A 21,632-nucleotide genomic window follows, 5' to 3' on the forward strand; every position below is an offset into this window, starting at 1 on the left:
ACAACATAGTGATTCAACAATTCTGTATATTACTCAATGCTCATCTGTCACCATACAATGTTACTACAGTATTATTGACTATATTCCCTATGCCGTACTTTTTATCTCTGTGACTTATTTATTTTGTAACTGGAAGTTTATACCTCTTAATCCCCTTTATTTCACCTGCTTCCCCACCCACTCTTTTGGCAAGCACCAGTTCTCTATATTTAAGAATGTTTGGTTTGGTTTTGTTTTTTAGATTCCACATATAAGTGAAATTGTATGATATTTGTCTTTCTCTGTCTGACTTATTTCATTTACCATAATATCCTCCACATCCATTGTTGTCATAATGAAAAGATCTCATTCCTTTTTATGGCTGAGTAATATTCCATTGTATATATACCATATCTTCTTTATGCATTCATCTATTGATGGGCACTTGGATTGCTTCCATACTTTGGCTATTGTAAATAATACTGCAGTAAACATAGGAATGCATATATCTTTTTGAGTTAGTGTGTTCATTTTCTTTAGGTATATACCCAGTAGTGGAATTACCAGATCATATCGTAGTTCTATTTTTAATCTTTTGAGGAACCTCCATACTGTTTTCCACAGTGGCTATACCTGTTTGCATTCCCACCACCAATGCATGTGGGTTCCTTTTTCTCTGCCTCCTTGCCAACACTTGCTATTTCTTGTCTTTTTGATACTAGCCATTCTGATACCTCATTGTGGTTTTGATTTGCATTTCCCTGACGATTGATGATGTTCAGCATCTTTTCATGTGTCTGTTGGTCATCAATATGTCTTCTTTGGAAAAATGTCTGTTCAGGTCCTCTGCCCATTTTTTAATAGTTTTTTTTTTTTTTTTGGTGTTGAGTTATGTAAGTTCTTTATATATTTTGGATATTAACCCCTTATCAGATATATCTTTTGCAAACACCTTCTTCCATTCACTAGGTTGTCTTTTTGTTTTGTTTATGGTTTCCTTTGCTGTGCAGAAGTTTTTTTATTTTGATGTAGTCCCGATACATTATTTTTGCTTTTGTTTTCCTTGCCCAGGAGACGTATCCATAAACATGTTGCTAAGACTGATGTCCAAGAGATTACTGCCTGTGTCTTCTTTTAGGAGTTTTATGGTTTCAGGTCTCACACTTAGGTCTTAATCCATTGTGAGTTTTTTTTGTGTCTGGTGTAAGGAAGGGGTGCAGTTTTGTTCTTTTGCATTTAGCTGTCCAGTTTTCCCAGCAGCATTTGTTGAAAGGACTGTTTAAAAAAAAGAAAGAAAAGACTGTTTTTTCCCCATTGATTATTCTTGCCTCTTTTGTCATAAATTAATTGACCATATAGGTATATGTTTATTTCTGGACCCTCTATTCTGTTTTATTGATCTACATGTCTATTTTGGTGTGAGTACCAAACTTTTGATTATTCTAGCTTTGTAGTGTATCTTGAAGTCTGGGATTGTGATCTCCAGCTTTGTTCTTCCTCAAGATTGCCTTGGCTATTCTAGGTCTTTTGTGATTCCATACAGATTTTAATATTATTTGTCCTAGTTCTGTGAAAAATGCTGTTCGTGTATTGATTGGGATTACACTGAATCTGTAGATTGCTTTGGGTAGTATGGATATTTTAACAATGTTAATTGTTCCAATCCATCAGCACAGAACATCTTTCCATTTGTTTTTGTCATCTTCAATTTCTTCAATCAGTGTTTTATAGTTTTCAGAGTAAATGTTTCACCTCCTTGGTTAAGTTTATTCCTAAGTATTTTATTCTTTTTGATGCAATTGTAAATGGGATTGTTTTCTTAATTTCTCTTTCCACTACTTTGTTATTAGTGTATAGAAATGCAACAGATTTCTGTATATTAATTTTGAATTTTTTGACTTTCATTAGTTCTAATAGTATTTGGGGGCCGTCTTTAGGGTTTTCTAAATATAATATGTCATTTGCAAATAGTGACAGTTTTACTTCTTCCTTATCAATTTGGGTGGTGTTTATTCCTTTTTCTTTTCTGATGGCTGCAGCTAGGACTATTACTACTGTATGGAATTAAAGTGGCTTGAGTGGACATCCTTATCTTGTCCTGATCTCGAGAAAAAGGTTTTAGTTCTTCACCATTGAGTATGATGTTAGCTGTGGGTTTGTCATGTGTGGTCTTTATTACGTTGAGGTGTTCCCTCTAAGCCCACTTTGTTGAGAGTTTTTATCATGAATGAATGTTGTATTTTGTCAAATGCTTTTTCTGCATCTGTTGAGATGACCATGTGGTTTTTATCCTTCCTCTTGTTAATGTGGTATGTCCCATTGATTGATTTGTAAATATTGAGCTACTCTTGCATCCTTGGAATAAAAGCCACTTGATTGTGGTAAATGATTTTTTTAATGTATTGCTGAATTCAGTTTACTAATATTTTTTGAAGATTTTTACATCTAAGTTAATCAGAGATATTGGCCTACAGTTTTCTTTTTTGGTAGCATCTTTGCCTGGTTTTGGTATCAGGGTAATCCTGACCTCATTGAATGAATTGGGAAGTTTTCCTTCTTGTATTTTTGGAATAGTTTGAGATGAATAGGTATTAACTCTTATTTAAGTGTTTGGTAGAATTCCCCTGAAAGCCATCTGGCCCTGGTGTTTTGTTGAGAGTTTTTGATTACTGATTCAATATGATTGATTACTAGTAATCAATCAGTCTGTTCAGATTTTGTATATCCTCAAGATTCAATCTTAGAATAAGTTTCTAGGAATTTATCCATTTCTTCTAGGTTGTCCAATTTGGTGGCACTCCATTTTTCATAATTTTTTTTATAATCCTTTGTATATCTGTGGTTAAGGTTGTTATTCTCCCCCTTCATTTGATTTTGAGTCTTCTTTTTTCCTGATGATTGTGACTAAAGGTTTTTCAATTTTGTTTACCTTTTCAAAGAACCATCTCTTGGTTTCATTGAATTTTTTATTGCTTTTTAGTTTCTATTTCATCTCTAATCTTTATTATTTCCTTCCTTCTACTATCTTTGGGCTTTGTTTTTGTTTTTCTAGCTCCTTTAGGTGTAAGGTTAGGTTGTTTATTTGGGATTTTTCTTATTTCTTGAGGTAGCCCTGTATTGCTATAAAGTTCCCTCTTAGAAGTGCTTTTGCTATGGCCCAAAGATTTTAGATCGTTGTCTTTTTGTTTTTATTTGTCTCCATGTATTTTCTGATTTCCTCTTTGAGTCGTTGACCCATCTGTTGTTTATGAGCATGTCCTTTAGCTCTATGTGTATGTTTTTTCCAGATTATTTTCTTGTAATTGATTTCCAGTTTCATACCATTGTGGTTGGAATGGAGGCTTGATATGACTTCAGTATCCTTAAATTTATTGACATTTTTTTGTGGCCTAACATGTGACATATTCTGGAGAATGTCCCATGTGTGCTTGAAAAGAATGTGTATTCTGCTGTTTGGGGGTGGAGTGTTCTGTATATATCTGTTAGGTCCATCTGCTCTAATATGTTGTTCAAAGCCACCATTTCCTTATTGACCTTCTGTGTGGATATTTATCCATTGATGTAAGTGGTGTATTAAAATCCCCTACTATTATTGTATTACTATCCATTTCTCCCTTTACATATGTTAATATTTGCTTTATATAATTTGGTACTCCAATGTTGGGTGCATAAATATTCACAATTTTATGTCCTCTTGTTGGATCGATTCCATTATCATTATGTAGTACCATTCTTTGTCTCCTGATACAGTCTTTGTCTTAAAGGCTATTTTGTCTGATATAAGTATTGCTACCCCAGCCTTTTTTTTTTTTCTTCTGTTTTCATGGCATATGTTTTCCCAGTCTTTCATTTTCAGTCTGTATGTGTCTTTAGGTCTGAAGTGAGTCTCTTGTAGGCAGCATATAGATGGGTCTTTTTTTTTTTTTTAAAGATTTTATTTATTTATTTGACAGAGAGAGAGACACAGCGAGAGAGGGAACACAAGCAGGGGGAGTGGGAGAGGGAGAAGCAGACTTCCCGCGGAGCAGGGAGCCTGATGTGGGGCTCGATCCCAGGACCTGGAATCATGACCTGAGCCGAAGGCAGACGCTTAACGACTGAGCCACCCAGGCGCCCTGGGTCTTGTTTTTTTATCCATTCAGGCATGCTATGACTTTTGATTGGAGTGTTTAGTACATTTATCTTTAAGGTAATTATTGATAGGTTTGTACTTATAGCCATTTTGTTAATTGTTTTCTAGCTGTTTTTGTAGTTTTTCTCTATTTTCTTTTTTCTTTCCTCCATTACTCTCTTTCATTGTGATTTGATGCCTTTAGTGTTATGCATGGATTCCTTTCTCTTTCTTTTTTGTGTATCTATTATAGGCTTTTGATTTGTGTTTACCATTGGGTTCCTATATAACCTCTTATGTGAACAGCAGTCTATGTTATGTTGATGGTCACTTAAGTTCAAACACATTCTAAAAGTACTAAATTCTTACTCCTCCCCCACCTTTTATGTATATGATATCATATTTTACATCTTTTTATTTTGTGAATACCTTGACTCATTTTTGTAGATATAACTGATTTTACTACTTTTGTGTTCTAACCACCATACTGGCTTTATAGTAATTAATCTACTACCTTTAATATATGTTCTTACCAGTGAAATTTTTTCCTTTCATAGTTTTCTTCTAATTATGGCCTTTTCTTTTCACTTGAAGAATTCCCCTTAGCATTTGTTATAAAGCTGGTTTAGTGGTGATGAACTCCTTTAACTTTAGTTTGTCTGGGAAACTCTCTATCTCTCCTTCTATTCTGAATGATAGCCTTGCTGGATAAACTACTCTTGGTTGCAGGTTTTCTTCTTTCAACACTTTGAATATATCATGCCACTCTCTCTGGCCTGCAACATTTCTGCTGAAAAATCAGCTATAGCCTTATGGGATTTCCCTTGTTTGTAACTGTTTTCTTTTCTCTTGCTGCTTTTAAGATCTCTCTCTTTATCATTATTTTTTGCCATTTTAATCATTATGTGTCTTGTTGTGGACCTCCTTGGGTTCATCTTATTTGGGGCTCTCTGTGCCTCCTGGTCTTGAATGCCTATTTTTCCCCCAGATTAGGGAAGTTTTCAGCTATTATTTCTTCAAATAAATTTTCTGTCCCCCTTTCTCTCTCCTCTTTCTGGGATCCCTACAATGTGAATGTTATTATTCTTGATGGTGTTGCCAAGTTCCCTACCTTATTCTTATATTTTGTTATTCTTTTTTCTTTTTGCTGTTCAGCTTGGTTCCTTTCTATTACTCTCTTTTTTTCAGATTGCTCATCTGTTTTTCTGCATTCTCTACTCTGCTGTTGATTCCCTCTAGTGTATTTTTATTTTAGTTATTGTATTCTAAAGCTCTGGTTCTTTATTTATATTTTTTATCTCTTTGATCAAGTTCTCACTGAGATCATGCACTGTTTTCTCAAGTCTGGGTGTATCTTTATGACTACTACTTTGAATTCTTTATCAAGAAAATTGGTTATCTCCATTTCATTTAACTCTTTCACTGTGATTTTGTCTTGTTCTTTCATTTGAGATAGCTCTCTGTCTCATTTTGTCTATCTGTGTTTGTTTCTGTGTATTAGGTAATTCACCTACATCTCCTGGTCTTGAAAGTAATGGCCTTGATGAGAAGAGGTCCTATGGTGTCATGAAGTGCAATCCCCCTGGTCATCATAATTAGGAGCTCTAGAGGTGTCCCTGGCTGGACTGCATGTACCTTACTGGGGAGGCTGAGCCATAATTGCCTTCAGCCCAGCAGGCTGCACTGACCCACTTTGCCTGCTATGGGTGCACAGGGCAGGGTTTCTTCCCCAAGCTATTGAGGGGCCTGTCTAAAGCCACTGTGGGGCTGTTGGTGGGTGGAACCAGCAGTGAGCCTATCTAGAGTTAGCCTTTCTGCCACAGCTGCAGGTACACTGGGTGGCAGGGATTGCTCCCTGCACAGCCAGCTGAGACTGAGTTGTTGGAACAAGGGGTGCACTGGTGTGTGAAGTTATCTCCCCTGTGCCCCAGTTGGGGAGAAACTTCGGAGTGGTACTGGTCCCTACTGGGGTTTCTTGTGGGGTGTGGTGGGGCAAGAACTGCTTTGGAGAGATGCCTGCTGAAGTGGACAGATTGAATGCAGCAGGTCCACAGGTGATTGCTGGGGCAGAGCACGTGGTGCTAGCAAGGTAGATGGCTCTCACAACCATCTGGCTATCTTGGCTTGGGAAGGGAAAGAGAAACGGTGTCCACCAACAGTTTTGTTCCCAGAGAAATCTCCTCAAGATCCCTGACCCTCCAGCACACATTCTGAGATTAATTCATAGATCTCCTTCATGTATACCACAGACATTTTTTAAACTGCTGCTTCTGTGCTGTCTTGGGCCAAGTTATTATGCTGGTTCTTTAAGTTCTATATGGTAGGGACTCAGCTTCCTGTCACCTTCCTACTCTCCTCAAAGTTAAGGTCACTGATTTTTAAAGCTCCCAATTTTAAGCCCCACTGGTTTTCAGAGCCAAATGTTACTGAGATTTGTCTTCCCAGGGCAGGTCCCCATGCCACAGGTGCCTTCTGTGGCACCTGATCCTCCGGCTTCTCTGTGCTTGTGGTGTCCCTCCCATTTGTGGCTGGTCTCATGTGGGTTTGGTTCCCAACTGTATCTCTAGTCCTTCTATCTTTCTAAATGTTTCCTCCTGTCTATAATCAACTGTGGAAGGTCTGTTCTGCCAGTCTTCAGGTTGTTTTCAGTGATAGTTGTATAGATGTAGCTGTTATCTTGTTGTGCTCATGGGATGACGTAAGCTCAGGATCCTCCTTCTCTGCCATCTTCCCCATGACTCCCCCATGAAATTTTTTATAAGCCAGAATAGCATAAAGCAAAGAAGCAATTACTGTTAATTTATATAGAACAATTTTTTAGTATTCCCAGACCCAAAAAATCACCTTAGGCTTTTCTAAAAGCTTAGAACACATGTTGCTAACTGAGGCACAGAATACTCGACATCAAGCACAGATGCTCACACAGTTCAAAACTCTGGATGCTGGATGCTGAGCTGCTGAGTGCAGTTACTGGGGAAGGGCCTGGGTGGCGCCACTCTTGATGCTCAGATTCACTGCCTCTTGCTGGCTTGCTGCAAAACCAATGCTGAATCTCATCTGCACTTTTCTTTTTTCTGTAAAAGAGGAAATCGTCTCCAGATTTTTTTTTCGGTTAGTGAAAACAGGTAGTAATATAGATCTTTCATGAAAGCAAAGTGGCAAACGTGAACTTTCAAAACATGGGGCATGCCTGCATTTATTTTCCTTGGGTTTAGGGAGAAGATGAAAAGTAAATCTGGAGATTGAAAATAAAAGAAATGTCATTACTCCATCCACAAAAAAAGAAACAAAATCATGTGATGTGATAGAGGTTCTGTTGTAAAATGGCGATCATATCACAATATATAAATGTATCAAGTCAACATGTTGTACACCTTAAATTAACATAATATGTGTCAAATATATTTCAATAAAAAGAAAATAAATGTTAAAAAGTATTCTGCACTTCCTCTGGCATTGGGTGAGGAAAAAATTGGCTGATTTTAATACAGCGAGGGATGAGGCAATTCAGATCTCCATCAGTCTTTCCATTTCCTCATCCCTCACATGCAACATCACATGTTGCCACTGTGCCTGTGAGCCATGCAAGTAGCTGAGAACCATTTTTCCTCAAGTTTGGTTAAAATCTCTATTTGTGCATGATTTGACATAATTTAAAATGCTCCTTTGTTTTGCATCTATGGTCTTTTGCTAATTAGAATATGTTTCTTAACATGAAATTTCTCCCAGTTTGTCGGGTAGATAAGAGATGCAGTCCATGCCCCAAATGCCAGGCTCACAGGGGGCCCTTCTCCCCATTTTTGTGGATGGAGCCTCAGAGTGGGAAGTGGAAGAGAATGTGTTCTCAAAATAACCAGAATGATCCTCCATTGTTTCTTGTTTACTTTTAACCACTAGCTTGCTATTTTCAGAGCCTCAGGGAATCTCTTGGGAGTCTCCTTTGGATGGGATGGAGAAAATATGCCATCGTCCAGAGCCTGAACCGAACATAGAAAGACCATCTGTACATATGAAACTAAAAATCGAGGATTTTATCTTGCACAAAATGTTGGGGAAAGGAAGTTTTGGCAAGGTATGATAGTATACTATAGAATTCTGCAGACCAAATTATAGAAATTAAAAAGCAAAACTCCTAAACTCATGGGACGAGAACCAGTCATGGGTGTGGAAAGAACATTCTTGTGCATTTTTTGACAGGATAGAGAGGGGTCTGAATAAGTGTTTTAGAGGGGGCAGGAGATGGGTGAGCCTGGTGGTGAGTATTAAGAAGTGCACATATTGCATGGAGCACTGGGTGTTATATGCAAACAATGAATCATGGAACACTACATCAAAAACTAATGATGTGTACTGTATGGTGACTAACATAATAAATTATAATAAAAAATAATATGAATGAGTAAATAAATAAATAAATAAGGAAACCCAGGAACTCTAGGAAGTAGTGGCCTCTGCTTCCCTGGGAATCATTGTTCCCAATCCATTTTGATTCATATTGTGTGTACATCCCACACAATTATGAGTTTGGTATATTTGGACATCAAAGAAATGAAAAGCTGCCTCAGCCAGTTTCTATTTCTTATAGTTTTTTTTTTGGTTGTTGTTTTTCTTTTGCTCTCTTCTCAAACTTGGAGTGTTGTTTTACTTTGAATGCAATTTTTTTTTCTCTATCAAATGTCCTCAGTCTTATATTAGTTTGCTAGGACAAATGTAGCAAAATATCACAGGCTGAGTGATTCGAACAACAGAAATTTATTTTCTTATCCTTCTGGAGGCTGGAAGTCTAAGACTTAAGTGTCAGTAGGGTTGTTTCTTCTTTTTTTTTTAAATTTTTTATTATTATGTTAATCACCATACATTACATCATTAGTTTTTGATGCAGTGTTCCATGATTCATTGTTTGTGCATAACACCCAGTGCTCCATGCAGAACGTGCCTTCTTTAATACCCATCACCAGGCTAACCCATCCTCCCACCCCCCTCCCCTCTAGAACCCTCAGTTTGTTTCTCAGAGTCCATCGTCTCTCATGGTTCATCTCCCCCTCCGATTTCCCCCCCTTCCTTCTTCCCCTCCTGCTATCTTCTTCTTTTTTTTTTTTCTTAACATATATTGCATTATTTGTTTCAGAGGTACAGATCTGTGATTCAACAGTCTTGCACACTTCACAGCGCTCACCATAGCACATACCCTCCCCAATGTCTATCACCCAGCCACTCCATCCCTCCCACCCCCCACCACTCCAGCAACCCTCAGTTTGTTTCCTGAGATTAAGAATTCCTTATATCAGTGAGGTCATATAATACATGTCTTTCTCTGATTGACTTATTTCGCTCAGTATAACAATAGGGTTGTTTCTTCTGAAGTCTCTCTTTGGCTTGTAAATAGTCACCTTCTCCCTGTGTCTTCACATCGTCCCTCTGTGTATCTCTGTGTCCTAATCTCTTCTTATAAGGATGCTAGTCATGCTGGATTAGAGCCCACCCTAATGAACTTACTTTAAGTATTACCTCTGTAAAGACCCTGCCTCCAAATACAGTCACATTGTGAGGTCCTGGGGTTTAGGACTTCAGGAGGTAAATTTTTCAGAGGGGACACAATTCACTTCATAACAAAGCTGTAGCTTGAGAGTCATGAAAAAAGTTTCATGGGGAAAGTCCCTCCTCTAAATCCTTCCTGCCACACACTCAAGTTATGGGCTGCCTCTGTCAGTCACAAAGGACAAGAGGAAAAGGAGGAAGATGACACAATTTAACGATCAACTATCAGTGATGGAAAGAAATTTTCAAGCTAGCGAATGTAAAGAAAGATGCCTTGGAACATGAGCCTTGAGATTATTCTAGATATTAAGGTTATCTACTATATTAATGACACTCTCTGTTGTTTTATTCTTGGATGAAACTCCTAGGAAAATTTTAGCCAGAGACTACCGTTCTATGAATTTGTACATCCAAAGCCAGCATTATGCTCCACACCTGCTTACCAGACTTTGGCTGGGAAACTCACCCAGTTTATTTAATAATAAACTAGAATGCAACTGAGCATCACCACAGCTGAATCACATTATGCTGCGATTGGGTTTGGATTTAAACACCAGTGCATTGCTTTTGGCAAAATCTGTTCTGCCCTGCAAACTAGCTGATATCCATTAATTCCTTTAGTTCATTTCCACAATAATATGAAACACAGCAGGCTCATTTGGTGGTGTTAATCTGTGTAATAGGCAATTTTATAGCTAGTCTTCATTATAATTTAGCATCAATTAATGTGCAATTATAACCTGTTACCAAAAATTGAAAGCCCATTATAGAGATGGAAATTGCCTTTTCAGCTTCTTAGTTTATGGCTGGTTTGGGGATGTTTATTGAAAGAAACAATTATCAAAAGAGCACTTTTAATTGTTAATGAAATGTTTATCTTTCTTTGTTCCCATGTGGGTTTCTATATTTGAACAAGGTTAATAAGAAAGACATTAAGTTAAACCTACAAGCCTTAGTAAAATATCCCAAGGGACAACTGAGAGCCTCAGGTATCCTCTGCCTATGTCCAAAGCAGTATGTCCCTCAGTTCCTACAGACCAAGAAGACTGAAGCAGGGACCCAAAGACAGGAGGACAAAGCACCAAAGCAAAATGGGACAGCCATATTTCCCTTTCTTACAACACTGAGGATACTCCAAAACTTGTTTTTTTTTATTTCTTTTGGCTCTAGATAGGAAGTATGGTTTCTCGCCAAAATGGTAGCCTCTATATATTCTTATTCTCAATTTACTTTGAAGGCCAGCAAAAAAAAAAGCATTGTTTTCCAGGGATATGCATATCATCCATTTGCCTGCAATCTCATCTAAGTTCTATGCCCTCTATCAAGCCAGCTACCCCAAAACTATATATCCGCACCATGTTATTTTAAATATAGACACATGCATTTTCAGTACTGGTTTGGTGTCATTGACTTTGACATTCCCTAAAAGTCAAGAAACAAACGACAAGTATTCTTAATAACTATCATTTAGAGAGTATTTTATAGTTTCCAAATCATTTTCCCATGTGGTAGTCATTTGATTTTCACAACGGTCCTGCAAGTTGGAGAATGTCATGACAATTATCTCTTTTACACATTAGGAAACCAGAGCCCAGAGAGGTTAATTGGTTTGCCCACATTCCCACAGCTAGTAAAAGAGACCCAAGCTGGAGTTTTCTGCTTCCAAATGCCATGTCCTCACAACTGTCAATCGTCTGTTGCTGCATCATTTGCAAAAGCAAAAGTTGTAGAAACTCTCCATTATAGGCCATCTGGTGTCCTTTCATATAAGATTCATGAAATCAAGTAGAAAAAGTAAATTTGGAATTATATTTTTTCCACTGAGTAGCTCCATGAATTTGAGCAAGTGAAGTTACTCTTTAAACCCAGTTTGTTTGTTTGTTTTATTACTGTCTGTCTTGTGGAGAGTCCTGAGCTAAGAATTAGATAGCACATATAAAGTATACCGGAGGTCCTAAACATGGCATTACTGCCTATGCCATTGGATGAAATGGTGTACACTCTTTAAGCATATAAGGACAGCTTTATTCCCTTGTATTCTTTTTTCACCTTGAAAAACTGGGTAAAACTCAGAGCTAAGTTTTATGCTTATTTGCACTGACGTTTCAAGTGTAATCAAATCCTCCTCTCTGCTACTTATCTTGCTTCCTTCAGTATGCACTTAGTCTCTGGGAATTTATATTATAAATTTACTCAGGTCCCTGGGCAGACAGTTCATACTTTTTTAAACAGAATTTTTCAAGGACTGACAATAACCCATCCAATTGTACAGTAGTTTTGTGGAACCCTTTGAAAGGCACAAAGCAAGTATGAAACTACTAGGTAATATCCTAAAATCAGTGAAGTACTCTATTTTGTCTCTATAAAGGGGATAGAAGGGGATTAGAGAAGAAATCCTCTTTTCTCATGCAAAACAGATCTCTCTCGGGATTTTGTCTCTTCTTTAATGAATGTGAGATCAAATTCTAAAATAAAGTTACTTCTTACCCTTCCTTCTAGGTCTTCCTAGCAGAATTCAAGAAAACCAATCAATTTTTCGCAATAAAAGCCTTAAAGAAAGACGTGGTTTTGATGGACGATGATGTTGAGTGCACGATGGTAGAGAAGAGAGTTCTCTCTTTGGCCTGGGAGCATCCGTTCTTAACGCACATGTTCTGTACATTCCAGACCAAGGTAAGGCTTCTACTTGGACAACTCTTCATCTACCTTTCACCCAGCAAACATGCAGGTCTAAGCAGGGTGCCCCTGTGGAGCCCTCATTGGGAGACATGGAGAATTGTTGCCATAATTTTCTTCTTTACCTTTCAGCTCACTTTCCATTTGTCCAAACGAGTTTCTTCTCCAAACACCACTGAGATATTATTTCGAATTTTTTAACATAGTCAGTTGGGAAAGGGCTTTACTTCTGGGTTTGTCTATTTGCTTGTGTTTTAGAATTTGGTTTCATTTATATAACAAGGATTCTAAGCAGCCTGTGACTTGCTTGATGAATCAGTGCTTTGTGAGGGAGAAAGAATATATCTACCAGACATATATTTGAAGAGACAAAAGTTGGACAGTAGATCAAAATGCATGTGCACTATTATTTTCCTACATATGGCCGGCAGAGAAGCAGCCTTTACAGTGGGCTTTATCAGTGAGTGAGGCCTGAACAGTGAGGTAAAAGGGTGAATTCTCTCTGAAGGTTCTATTATTCTGGGACGATTCTCTTCCTGATCTCCTTATTCCTTAAAAATTTCTTTTTAATTGCCTATTTTTTTGTGACTCAAAAGTTATTTAAGATCATTATAGATAATTTGGAAATGCTTTACACTCAAAGAAGAAAGTCATTTATAATCTTACCATCTGGGTATACTCACCATTAATACTTTGAAGTTTAACCTTCTAGACTTTTCCCCCCACTGCACTGTGTAAAATAAAAATAGAAACGCACTGTAAATACCTACTATTCTGTAACTGATGTTTTCAACACTCTCTTACGTGCATTTCCTCCCATCTGTGAATATTCTACATGATTTATCTAATTAGGACATTTCTAACTTTCTGTTCTGATTTAAATAACACTGAAATGAACATCCTTGTAGATTAGTCTTCATGCACAAGCATTATGATTTTCTCTTTTCATTTTTCTACTCTCCTTCACCCTCTCCACATTGTATATGGCCTAAGATAATAAGCAGACCCATGTGGGACTGTGTGATTAAGGTCCAAAGAGCATGAAGACTTTATTCTGTTGTTCTGTTTCAAGACTGTATTATAATGTTCTACCTTAATGTAAATATGGGTGACAGAGGGCTTCTAAGCTGCCCCAATCACAGAATGTAGTAGTGTTCAGGAAAATGTGGGAATCACTTAGAAAATGTAGATGGCAACTAGGCCTTTCATCACGATTTCCCCAGCTCCCAATAGATCCTCAACATATGTTTAATGAAGGAATAAATGCATACATATACTTAGATAAAAGAAAGAGAAACCAGATGATTTTTTTTTAAAAAGCACTTAATAATCATATATAGTATCCAAAGCAACATGGAGGATATGGAAATATATAATAATAGTTACTTACCTCAGGAATTTCATACTATAATACTAAAGGGGCAGGAGTGATTCTTCTAACAGTGGTGAGTGATACCAAGTTGCAGAATGCAGACTCTACATCCCAGAGCTGAGAGAAACTAGAAATTAGAGTATAAGTAGGTGGGAAGGGTCTTGGGCAGGAGAGGTGTGGGTGGCTAGAAGAGAAAGCAGGAAGGAATGAAGGGATAATAAGCTATTTAAGAGAAGGTAGGCTCATTTTCTGCAGCAAGAAAGAGTTTGAAATTTCTTGTATCAGTTAGAGAGATTTCCTCCCAGAAATTTCCTCCTGGAGATCATAAATGTCTGTCATTATGTTACTAAAAGGCAAAGTGAGGAGTTCTGTCACATGCTTGTAGTCTGTGTCCGAATTGTCTGTGTATCCTGGGGTGCGCAATGTCACTTCTTCTCTTGAAGTATTGTGAGGCTTGTATCAAACTGCTAAATACACTTAAGACCAGGCCTCTAGGAGCATGATGTAATCAAACTTCATCTGGTACTTTCTCCCTGCTGTTTATGTATACATACAAATATATGTACACACACACACACATATGTATATGTATAATATATGTGTTATATATGTAATATATAATACATATTGCATACATATACATATTGTATATGTATTGTATATGTATAATAGATATTATACATATTGTATACATATACATATTATATATGTATAATATATACATATACATATTATATATGTATAATATATGTATTGTATATGTATAATATATAAATTTGTGTAATTCTGTACATATATATTTGTATGTCTATTTTGTATATATTGTATATATACACATATATATCTGTATGTATGATTGTTTTTATATCTTATGGGAAAAGCTCTTATGAATTCCGCTTTGTAGAAAATATATTCCCTCTCATAGAGCTTCAGGCCAGTGTTTGCTACTTTTCTTCTCACAGGAGATGCTCTTAAGGTTCCATGCAGCTCTAATGTTTTAGCAAAACCAGAGAAGGAAATGCATGAGGCAAAGTGGCAGAGAATATGTACATCAGTGTAAAAATAACTGGCTCACTACTTAGATTTCAAGGAATTTAGCCCTTTTAGAAATAAGGGATGGGGGGGAAATCTTGCATTATACTTTCCCAAGGACACTGAGTTGTTTTTGAGATGTCCTGACTTATTCAGATCTTGCATGTCATACTGAATAACCAATTAAATACCACAGGTGAGTGTAAAAAGCAACAACTGAAATGAATGGTGATTTGCTGTGGGAACATTTTGCAAGTTGCCTTTCTTGAGGGAATGAGTTACCTTTGCACACTAATGAAGATATTAGATAACATAAATGAACTATTTACTTTTCTGGGAAGTTGTTATTTTTGTGAAAAGTTATTCCTTGGCTTTCTACCTCCAAAGAGCCCAGCTGTTGAATGCCAGGTTACTCAGGAGATTCTGAAGAACAGTTATTCACCTGTTATTTAGTATTATTTTTGTTGAAGTATAATAGACATACAATATTCTATTAGTTTCAAGTGTACATCATAGTGATTCAGTATTTTTATACATTACAAAATGATCCTCTTGATAAGTGTAGTTACCATCCATCACCATAAAGAGTTATTATAATATCATTAACTATATTTTCTGTGCTAAATATTATATCCTGTGACTTACTTATCTTATAACTGAAAGTTTGTATCTCTTAATACCCATCATCTATTTCAATCACCCCCCCCAAACCCTCCCCACTCAGGTGACTCACAGTTTGTTTCCTGTATCTATAAGTCAGTTTCTGTTTTGTTTTGTTTGTTTTATTAGATTCTACATATAAGTGAGATCATACAGTATTTGTCTTTCTCCATCTGACTTATTTCACTTAGCATAATACCCTCTGGTTTCGCTCATGTTGTCACAGATGGCAACATTTCATATGTTTTTACAGCTGAGCAATGTTCTATTGTATGTATGTGTATGTGATATATATATACATATACACATATCTCACATATTCTCTATCCGTTCATCTGTTGATGGACATTTAGGTGGCTTCCGTATATTGGTTACTGTAAATAATGAATATAAGGGTGCATATGTTTCTTCAAATTGGTGTTTTTTTTTTCCTTTGGTTAAATACCCAGAAGTGGAGTTGCTGGATCATACGGTAGTTGTATTTTTAACTTTTTGAGGAACTCCACACTGTTTTCCACAGTAGCTGCACCTGTTTATATTCCCACCAACAGTGTATGAGTGTTCCCTTTTCTCCACATCCTCACTAATACTTGTGATTTTTTGTCTTTCTGTTAGCCAATCTGAGAAGTGTGAGGTGATTTTGATTTGTGATTTTGATTTGCATTTCCCTGATAATTAGTGATGTTGAGAATCTTTTCACATACCTATTGGCCATCTGTATGTCTTCTTCAGGAAAATGTTTATTCAAGTCATATGCCCATTTTTTAATCCAGTAGTTTGGGGTTTTTTTATGAAAAACTGTGTAAGTTCTTTATCTATTTTGGATATAACACCTTATCAGATATATAATTTGCAAATATCTTCTCCCATTCAGTAGGTTGCTATTTCATTTTGTTGATGGTGTCTTTCACTGTGCAAAATCTTTGTAGTTTGATGTAAACCCACTTGTTTACTTTAGCTTTTGTTGCCCTTGCTTAAGGATACTGGTCCAAAAAAATATTGCTAAGATAGATGTCAAAGAGCTTACTGCCTATGTTCTCTTCTAAGAGTTTTATGGTTGCAGGTCTTACGTTCAAGTCTTTAATCCATTTTGAATTTATTTTTCTATAGAATGTAAGATAGTGGCCCAGTTTTCTCAACACCATTTATTGAAGGCATAATCTAATGTCATAGATTAATTGACCATAAGTGTGTGAATTTATACCTGGGATCTCTGTTCTATTCTATTGATCTGTGTATCTGTTTTTTGGCCAGTACCATAGTTTTGATTACTATAGCTTTGTAATATAGTTTGAAATCTGGGCTTGTGATACCTCCAGCTTTGTTCTTCTTTCTCAAGATTGCTTTGGATACACAGGGTCTTTTGTGGTTCCATACAAATTTTAGAATCCTTTGTTCTAGTTCTGTGAAAATATACCATTGGTATTTTGATTGGGATTGTATTGATTCTGTAGATACCTTTAGGTAGTACAGACATTTTAACAATATTAATTCTTCCAATCCATGAGCATGGTATATCTTCAATTTGTGTTGTCTTCAGTTTCTTTCACCAGTGTCTTAGAGTCTTCGGAGTACAGGTTTTTCACCTCCTTGATAAAATTTATTCCTAGGTACTTAATTCTTTTTGATGCCTTCTAAATGGAATTGCTTTCTTTTCTTTTTTTTTTTTTACGATTTTATTTATTTGACAGAGAGAAAGACAGCCAGAGAGGGAACACAAGCAGGGGGAGCGGGAGAGGGAGAAGCAGGCTTCCCGCTGAGCAGGGAGCCCAATGCAGGGCTCAATCCCAGGACCCTGGGATCATGACCTGAGCCGAAGGCAGACGCCTAGGTGCCCCAGGACTGCTTTCTTAATTTCTCTTTCTGATAGTTCATTTTTAGTGTATAGTAACCAATGCAACCAATTTCTGTATGTTAATTTTGTATCTTGTGACTTTACTGAATTCATTAATTAGATCTAGTAGTTTTTTGGTGGAGTCTTTAGAGTTTTGTGTATATAGTATCTCATCTGCAAATAATAACAGTTTTACTCTTTTCCGATTTGGCTGCCTTTTATTTTTTTTCTTGACTAATTGCTCTGGCTAAGCGTTCCAATACTATGATGAATAAAAGAAGTGAAAATAGGCATCCTTGTCTTGTTCCTGATCTTAGAGGAAAAGCTTAGAGCTTTTTACTATTGAGTATGATGTTAGCTATGGGTTTGTCATATATGGTCTTTATTATGTTGAGGTACATTACTGTTATACCCACTTTGTTGATAATTTTTATCCTAAATGGATGTTGAGTTTTGTCAAATACTTTTTCTGTGTTGAGATAATCATGTGATTTTTATCCTTTGTTTTGTTAATGTGGTGTATCACATTGATTTCTGGATGCTGAACTATTCTTGCATCCCTGTAATAAATGCCATTTGAGAGTGGTGAGTTACATTTTTTTTTTATTCTTATGTTAATCCCCATACATTACAACATTAGTTTTAGATGAAGTGTTCCATGATTCACTGTTTGTGCACAACACCCAGTGCTCCATGCAGAATGTGCCCTCCTCAATACCCACCACCAGGCTAACCCATCCTCCCACCACCCTCCCCTCTAGAACCCTGTTTGTTTTTCAGAGTCCATCGTCTCTCATGGTTCGTCTACCCCTCCGATTTCCCCCGCTTCATTCTTCCCCTCCCGCTACCTTCTTCTTCTTCTTTTTTTTTGTTTCTTAACATATATTGCATTATTTGTTTCAGAGGTACAGATCTGAGATTCAACAGTCTTGCACAATTCACAGCGCTTACCAGAGCACATACCCTCCCCAGTGTCTATCACCCAGTCCCCCCATCCCTCCCACCCCACCCCCACTCCAACAACACTCAGTTTGTTTCCTGCAATTAAGAATTCCTCATATCAGTGAGATCATATGATACATGTCTTTCTCTGTTTGACTTATTTCACTCAACATAATACCCTCCAGTTCCATCCACGTCGTTGCAAATGGCAAGATCTCATTCCTTTTGATGGCTGCATAATATTCCATTGTATATATATACCACTTCTTCTTTATCCATTCATCTGTCGATGGACATCTTGGCTCTTTCCACAGTTTGGCTATTGTGGACATTGCTGCTATAAACATCGGGGTGCACGTACCCCTTCGGATCCCTACTTTTGTATTTTTGGTGTAAATACCCAGTAGTGCAATTGCTTGATCATATGGTAGCTCTATTTTCAACTTTTTGAGGAACCTCCATACAATTTTCCAGAGTGGCTGCACCAGTTTGCATTCCCACCAACAGTGGAGGAGGGTTCCCCTTTCTCCGCATCCCCGCCAACATCTGTCGTTTCCTGACTTGTTAATTTTAGCCATTCTGACTGGTGTGAGGTGGTATCTCATTGAGGTTTTGATTTGGATTTCCCTGATGCCGAGCGATATTGAGCACTTTTTCATGTGTCTGTTGGCCATTTGGATGTCTTCTTTGGAAAAATGTCTGTTCATGTCTTCTGCCCATTTCTTGATTGGATTCTTTGTTCTTTGGGTGTTGAGTTTGATGAGTTCTTTATAGATTTTGGATACTAGCCCTTTATCTGATATGTCATTTGCAAATATCTTCTCCCATTCTGTCGGTTGTCTTTTGGTTTTGTTAACTGTTTCCTTTGCTTTGCAAAAGCTTTTTATCTTGATGAAGTCCCAATAGTTCATTTTTGCCCTTGCTTCCCTTGCCTTTGGCGATGTTTCTAGGAAGAAGTTGCTTCGGCTGAGGTCAAAGAGGTTGTTGCCTGTGTTCTCCTTTAGGATTTTGATGGACTCCTGTCTCACATTGAGGTCTTTCAACCATTTGGAGTCTATTTTTGTGTGTGGTGTAAGGAAGTGGTCCAGTTTCATTCTTCTGCATGTGTCTATCCAATTTTCCCAACACCATTTGTTGAAGAGACTGTCTTTGTTCCATTGGACATTCTTTCCTGCTTTGTCGAAGATTAGTTGACCATAGAGTTGAGGGTCCATTTCTGGGCTCTCTATTCTGTTCCATTGATCTATGTGTCTGTTTTTGTGCCAGTACCATGCTGTCTTGATGATGACAGCTTTGTAATAGAGCTTGAAGTCCGGAATTGTGATGCCACCAGCTTTGCTTTTCTTTTTCAATATTCCTCTGGCTATGCGGGGTCTTTTCTGGTTCCATACAAATTTTAGGATTATTTGTTCCATTTCTTTGAAAAAAGTGGATGGTATTTTGATGGGGATTGCATTGAATGTGTAGATTGCTCTAGGTAGCATTGACATCTTCACAATATTTGTTCTTCCAATCCATGAGCATGGAACGTTTTTCCATTTCTTTGTGTCTTCCTCAATTTCTTTCATGAGTATTTTATAGTTTTCTGAGTACAGATTCTTTGTCTCTTTGGTTAGATTTATTCCTAGGTATCTTATGGTTTTGGGTGCAATTGTAAATGGGATTGACTCCTTAATTTCTCTTTCTTCTGTCTTGTTGTTGGTGTATAGGAATGCCACTGACTTCTGTGCATTGATTTTATATCCTGCCACTTTACTGAATTCCTGTATGAGTTCTAGCAGTTTTGGGGTGGAGTCTTTTGGGTTTTCCACATAAAGTATCATATCATCTGCAAAGAGTGAGAGTTTGACTTCTTCTTTGCCAATTTGGATGCCTTTGATTTCTTTTTGTTGTCTGATTGCTGTGGCTAGGACTTCCAATACTATGTTGAATAGCAGTGGTGATAGTGGACATCCCTGCTGCGTTCCTGACCTTAGGGGGAAAGCTCTCAGTTTTTCCCCATTGAGAATAATATTTGCTGTAGGTTTTTCATAGATGGCTTTTATGATATTGAGGTATGTACCCTCTATCCCTATACTCTGAAGAGTTTTGATCAAGAAAGGATGCTGTACTTTGTCAAAAGCTTTTTCTGCATCTATTGAGAGGATCATATGATTCTTGTTCTTTCCTTTGGTAATGTACTGTATCACATGGATTGATTTGCGGATGTTGAACCAACCTTGCAGCCCAGGGATAAATCCCACTTGGTCATGGTGAATAATCCTTTTAATGTACTGTTGGATCCTATTGGCTAGTATTTTGGTGAGAATTTTTGCATCCATGTTCATCAGGGATATTGGCCTGTAATTCTCCTTTTTGATGGGGTCTTTGTCTGGTTTTGGGATCAAGGTAATACTGGCCTCATAAAATGAGCTTGGAAGTTTTCCTTCCGTTTCTATTTTTTGGAACAGTTTCAGAAGAATAGGTATTAATTCTTCTTGAAATGTTTGGTAGAATTCCCCTGGGAAGCCATCTGGCCCTGGGCTTTTGTTTTTTGGGAGATTTTTGATGACTGCTTCAATTTCCTTAGTGGTTATAGGTCTGTTCAGGTTTTCTATTTCATCCTGGTTCAGTTTTGGTAGTTGATACATCTCTAGGAATGCATCCATCTCTTCCAGGTTATCTAATTTGCTGGCATAGAGTTGCTCATAATATGTCCTTATAATTGTTTGTATTTCTTTGGTGTTGGTTGTGATCTCTCCTCTTTCATTCATGATTTTGTTGATTTGGGTCATTTCTCTTCTCTTTTTGATAAGTCTGGCCAGGGGTTTATCAATCTTGTTAATTCTTTCAAAGAACCAGCTCCTAGTTTCGTTGATCTGTTCTACTGTTCTTTTAGTTTCTATTTCATTGATTTCTGCTCTGATCTTTATGATTTCTCTTCTCCTGCTGGGTTTAGGCTTTATTTGCTGTTCTTTCTCCAGCTCCTTTAGGTGTAGGGTTAGGTTGTGTACTTGAGACCTTTCTTGTTTCTTGAGAAAGGCTTGTATTGCTATATACTTTCCTCTTAGGACTGCCTTTGCTGCATCCCAAAGATTTTGAAGAGTTGTGTTTTCATTTTCATTGGTTTCCATGTATTTTTTTAATTCTTCTTTAATTTCCTGGTTGACCCATTCATTCTTCAGTAGGATGCTCTTTAGCCTCCATGTATTTGAGTTCTTTCCGACTTTCCTCTTGGGATTGAGTTCTAGTTTCAAAGCATTGTGGTCTGAAAATAGGCAGGGAATGATCCCAATCTTTTGGTACCGGTTGAGACCTGATTTATGACCTAGGATGTGATCGATTCTGGAGAATGTTCCATGGGCACTAGAGAAGAATGTGTATTCCGTTGCTTTGGGGTGGAATGTTCTGAATATGTCTGTGAAGTCCATTTGGTCCAGTGTGTCATTTAAAGTCTTTATTTCCTTGTTGATCTTTTGCTTAGATGATCTGTCCATTTCAGTGAGGGG

At 37.3% G+C, this 21,632-nt stretch overlaps 1 protein-coding gene across 3 annotated transcripts in view; it reads left to right on the top strand.

The window, feature by feature from the left end:
• The window catches only part of PRKCQ (protein kinase C theta), a 192,529-nt gene that overhangs the window by 77,832 nt on the left and 93,065 nt on the right, over positions 1–21,632 (top strand). For all 3 annotated transcript variants that reach the window (XM_064592092.1, XM_064592093.1, XM_064592094.1), the window contains 2 exons: positions 8,002–8,162; positions 12,128–12,301. In XM_064592092.1, the coding sequence (XP_064448162.1) occupies positions 8,002–8,162; positions 12,128–12,301 (335 nt within the window). The remainder of the gene's footprint in view (positions 1–8,001; positions 8,163–12,127; positions 12,302–21,632) is intronic.

This window comes from Mirounga angustirostris, unplaced genomic scaffold (genome assembly GCF_029215605.1).
Source record: "Mirounga angustirostris isolate CCGP_5_RB_7025 unplaced genomic scaffold, mMirAng1.0.hap1 SCAF_5, whole genome shotgun sequence".
NCBI classification, from domain to species: Eukaryota; Metazoa; Chordata; class Mammalia; order Carnivora; family Phocidae; genus Mirounga; species Mirounga angustirostris.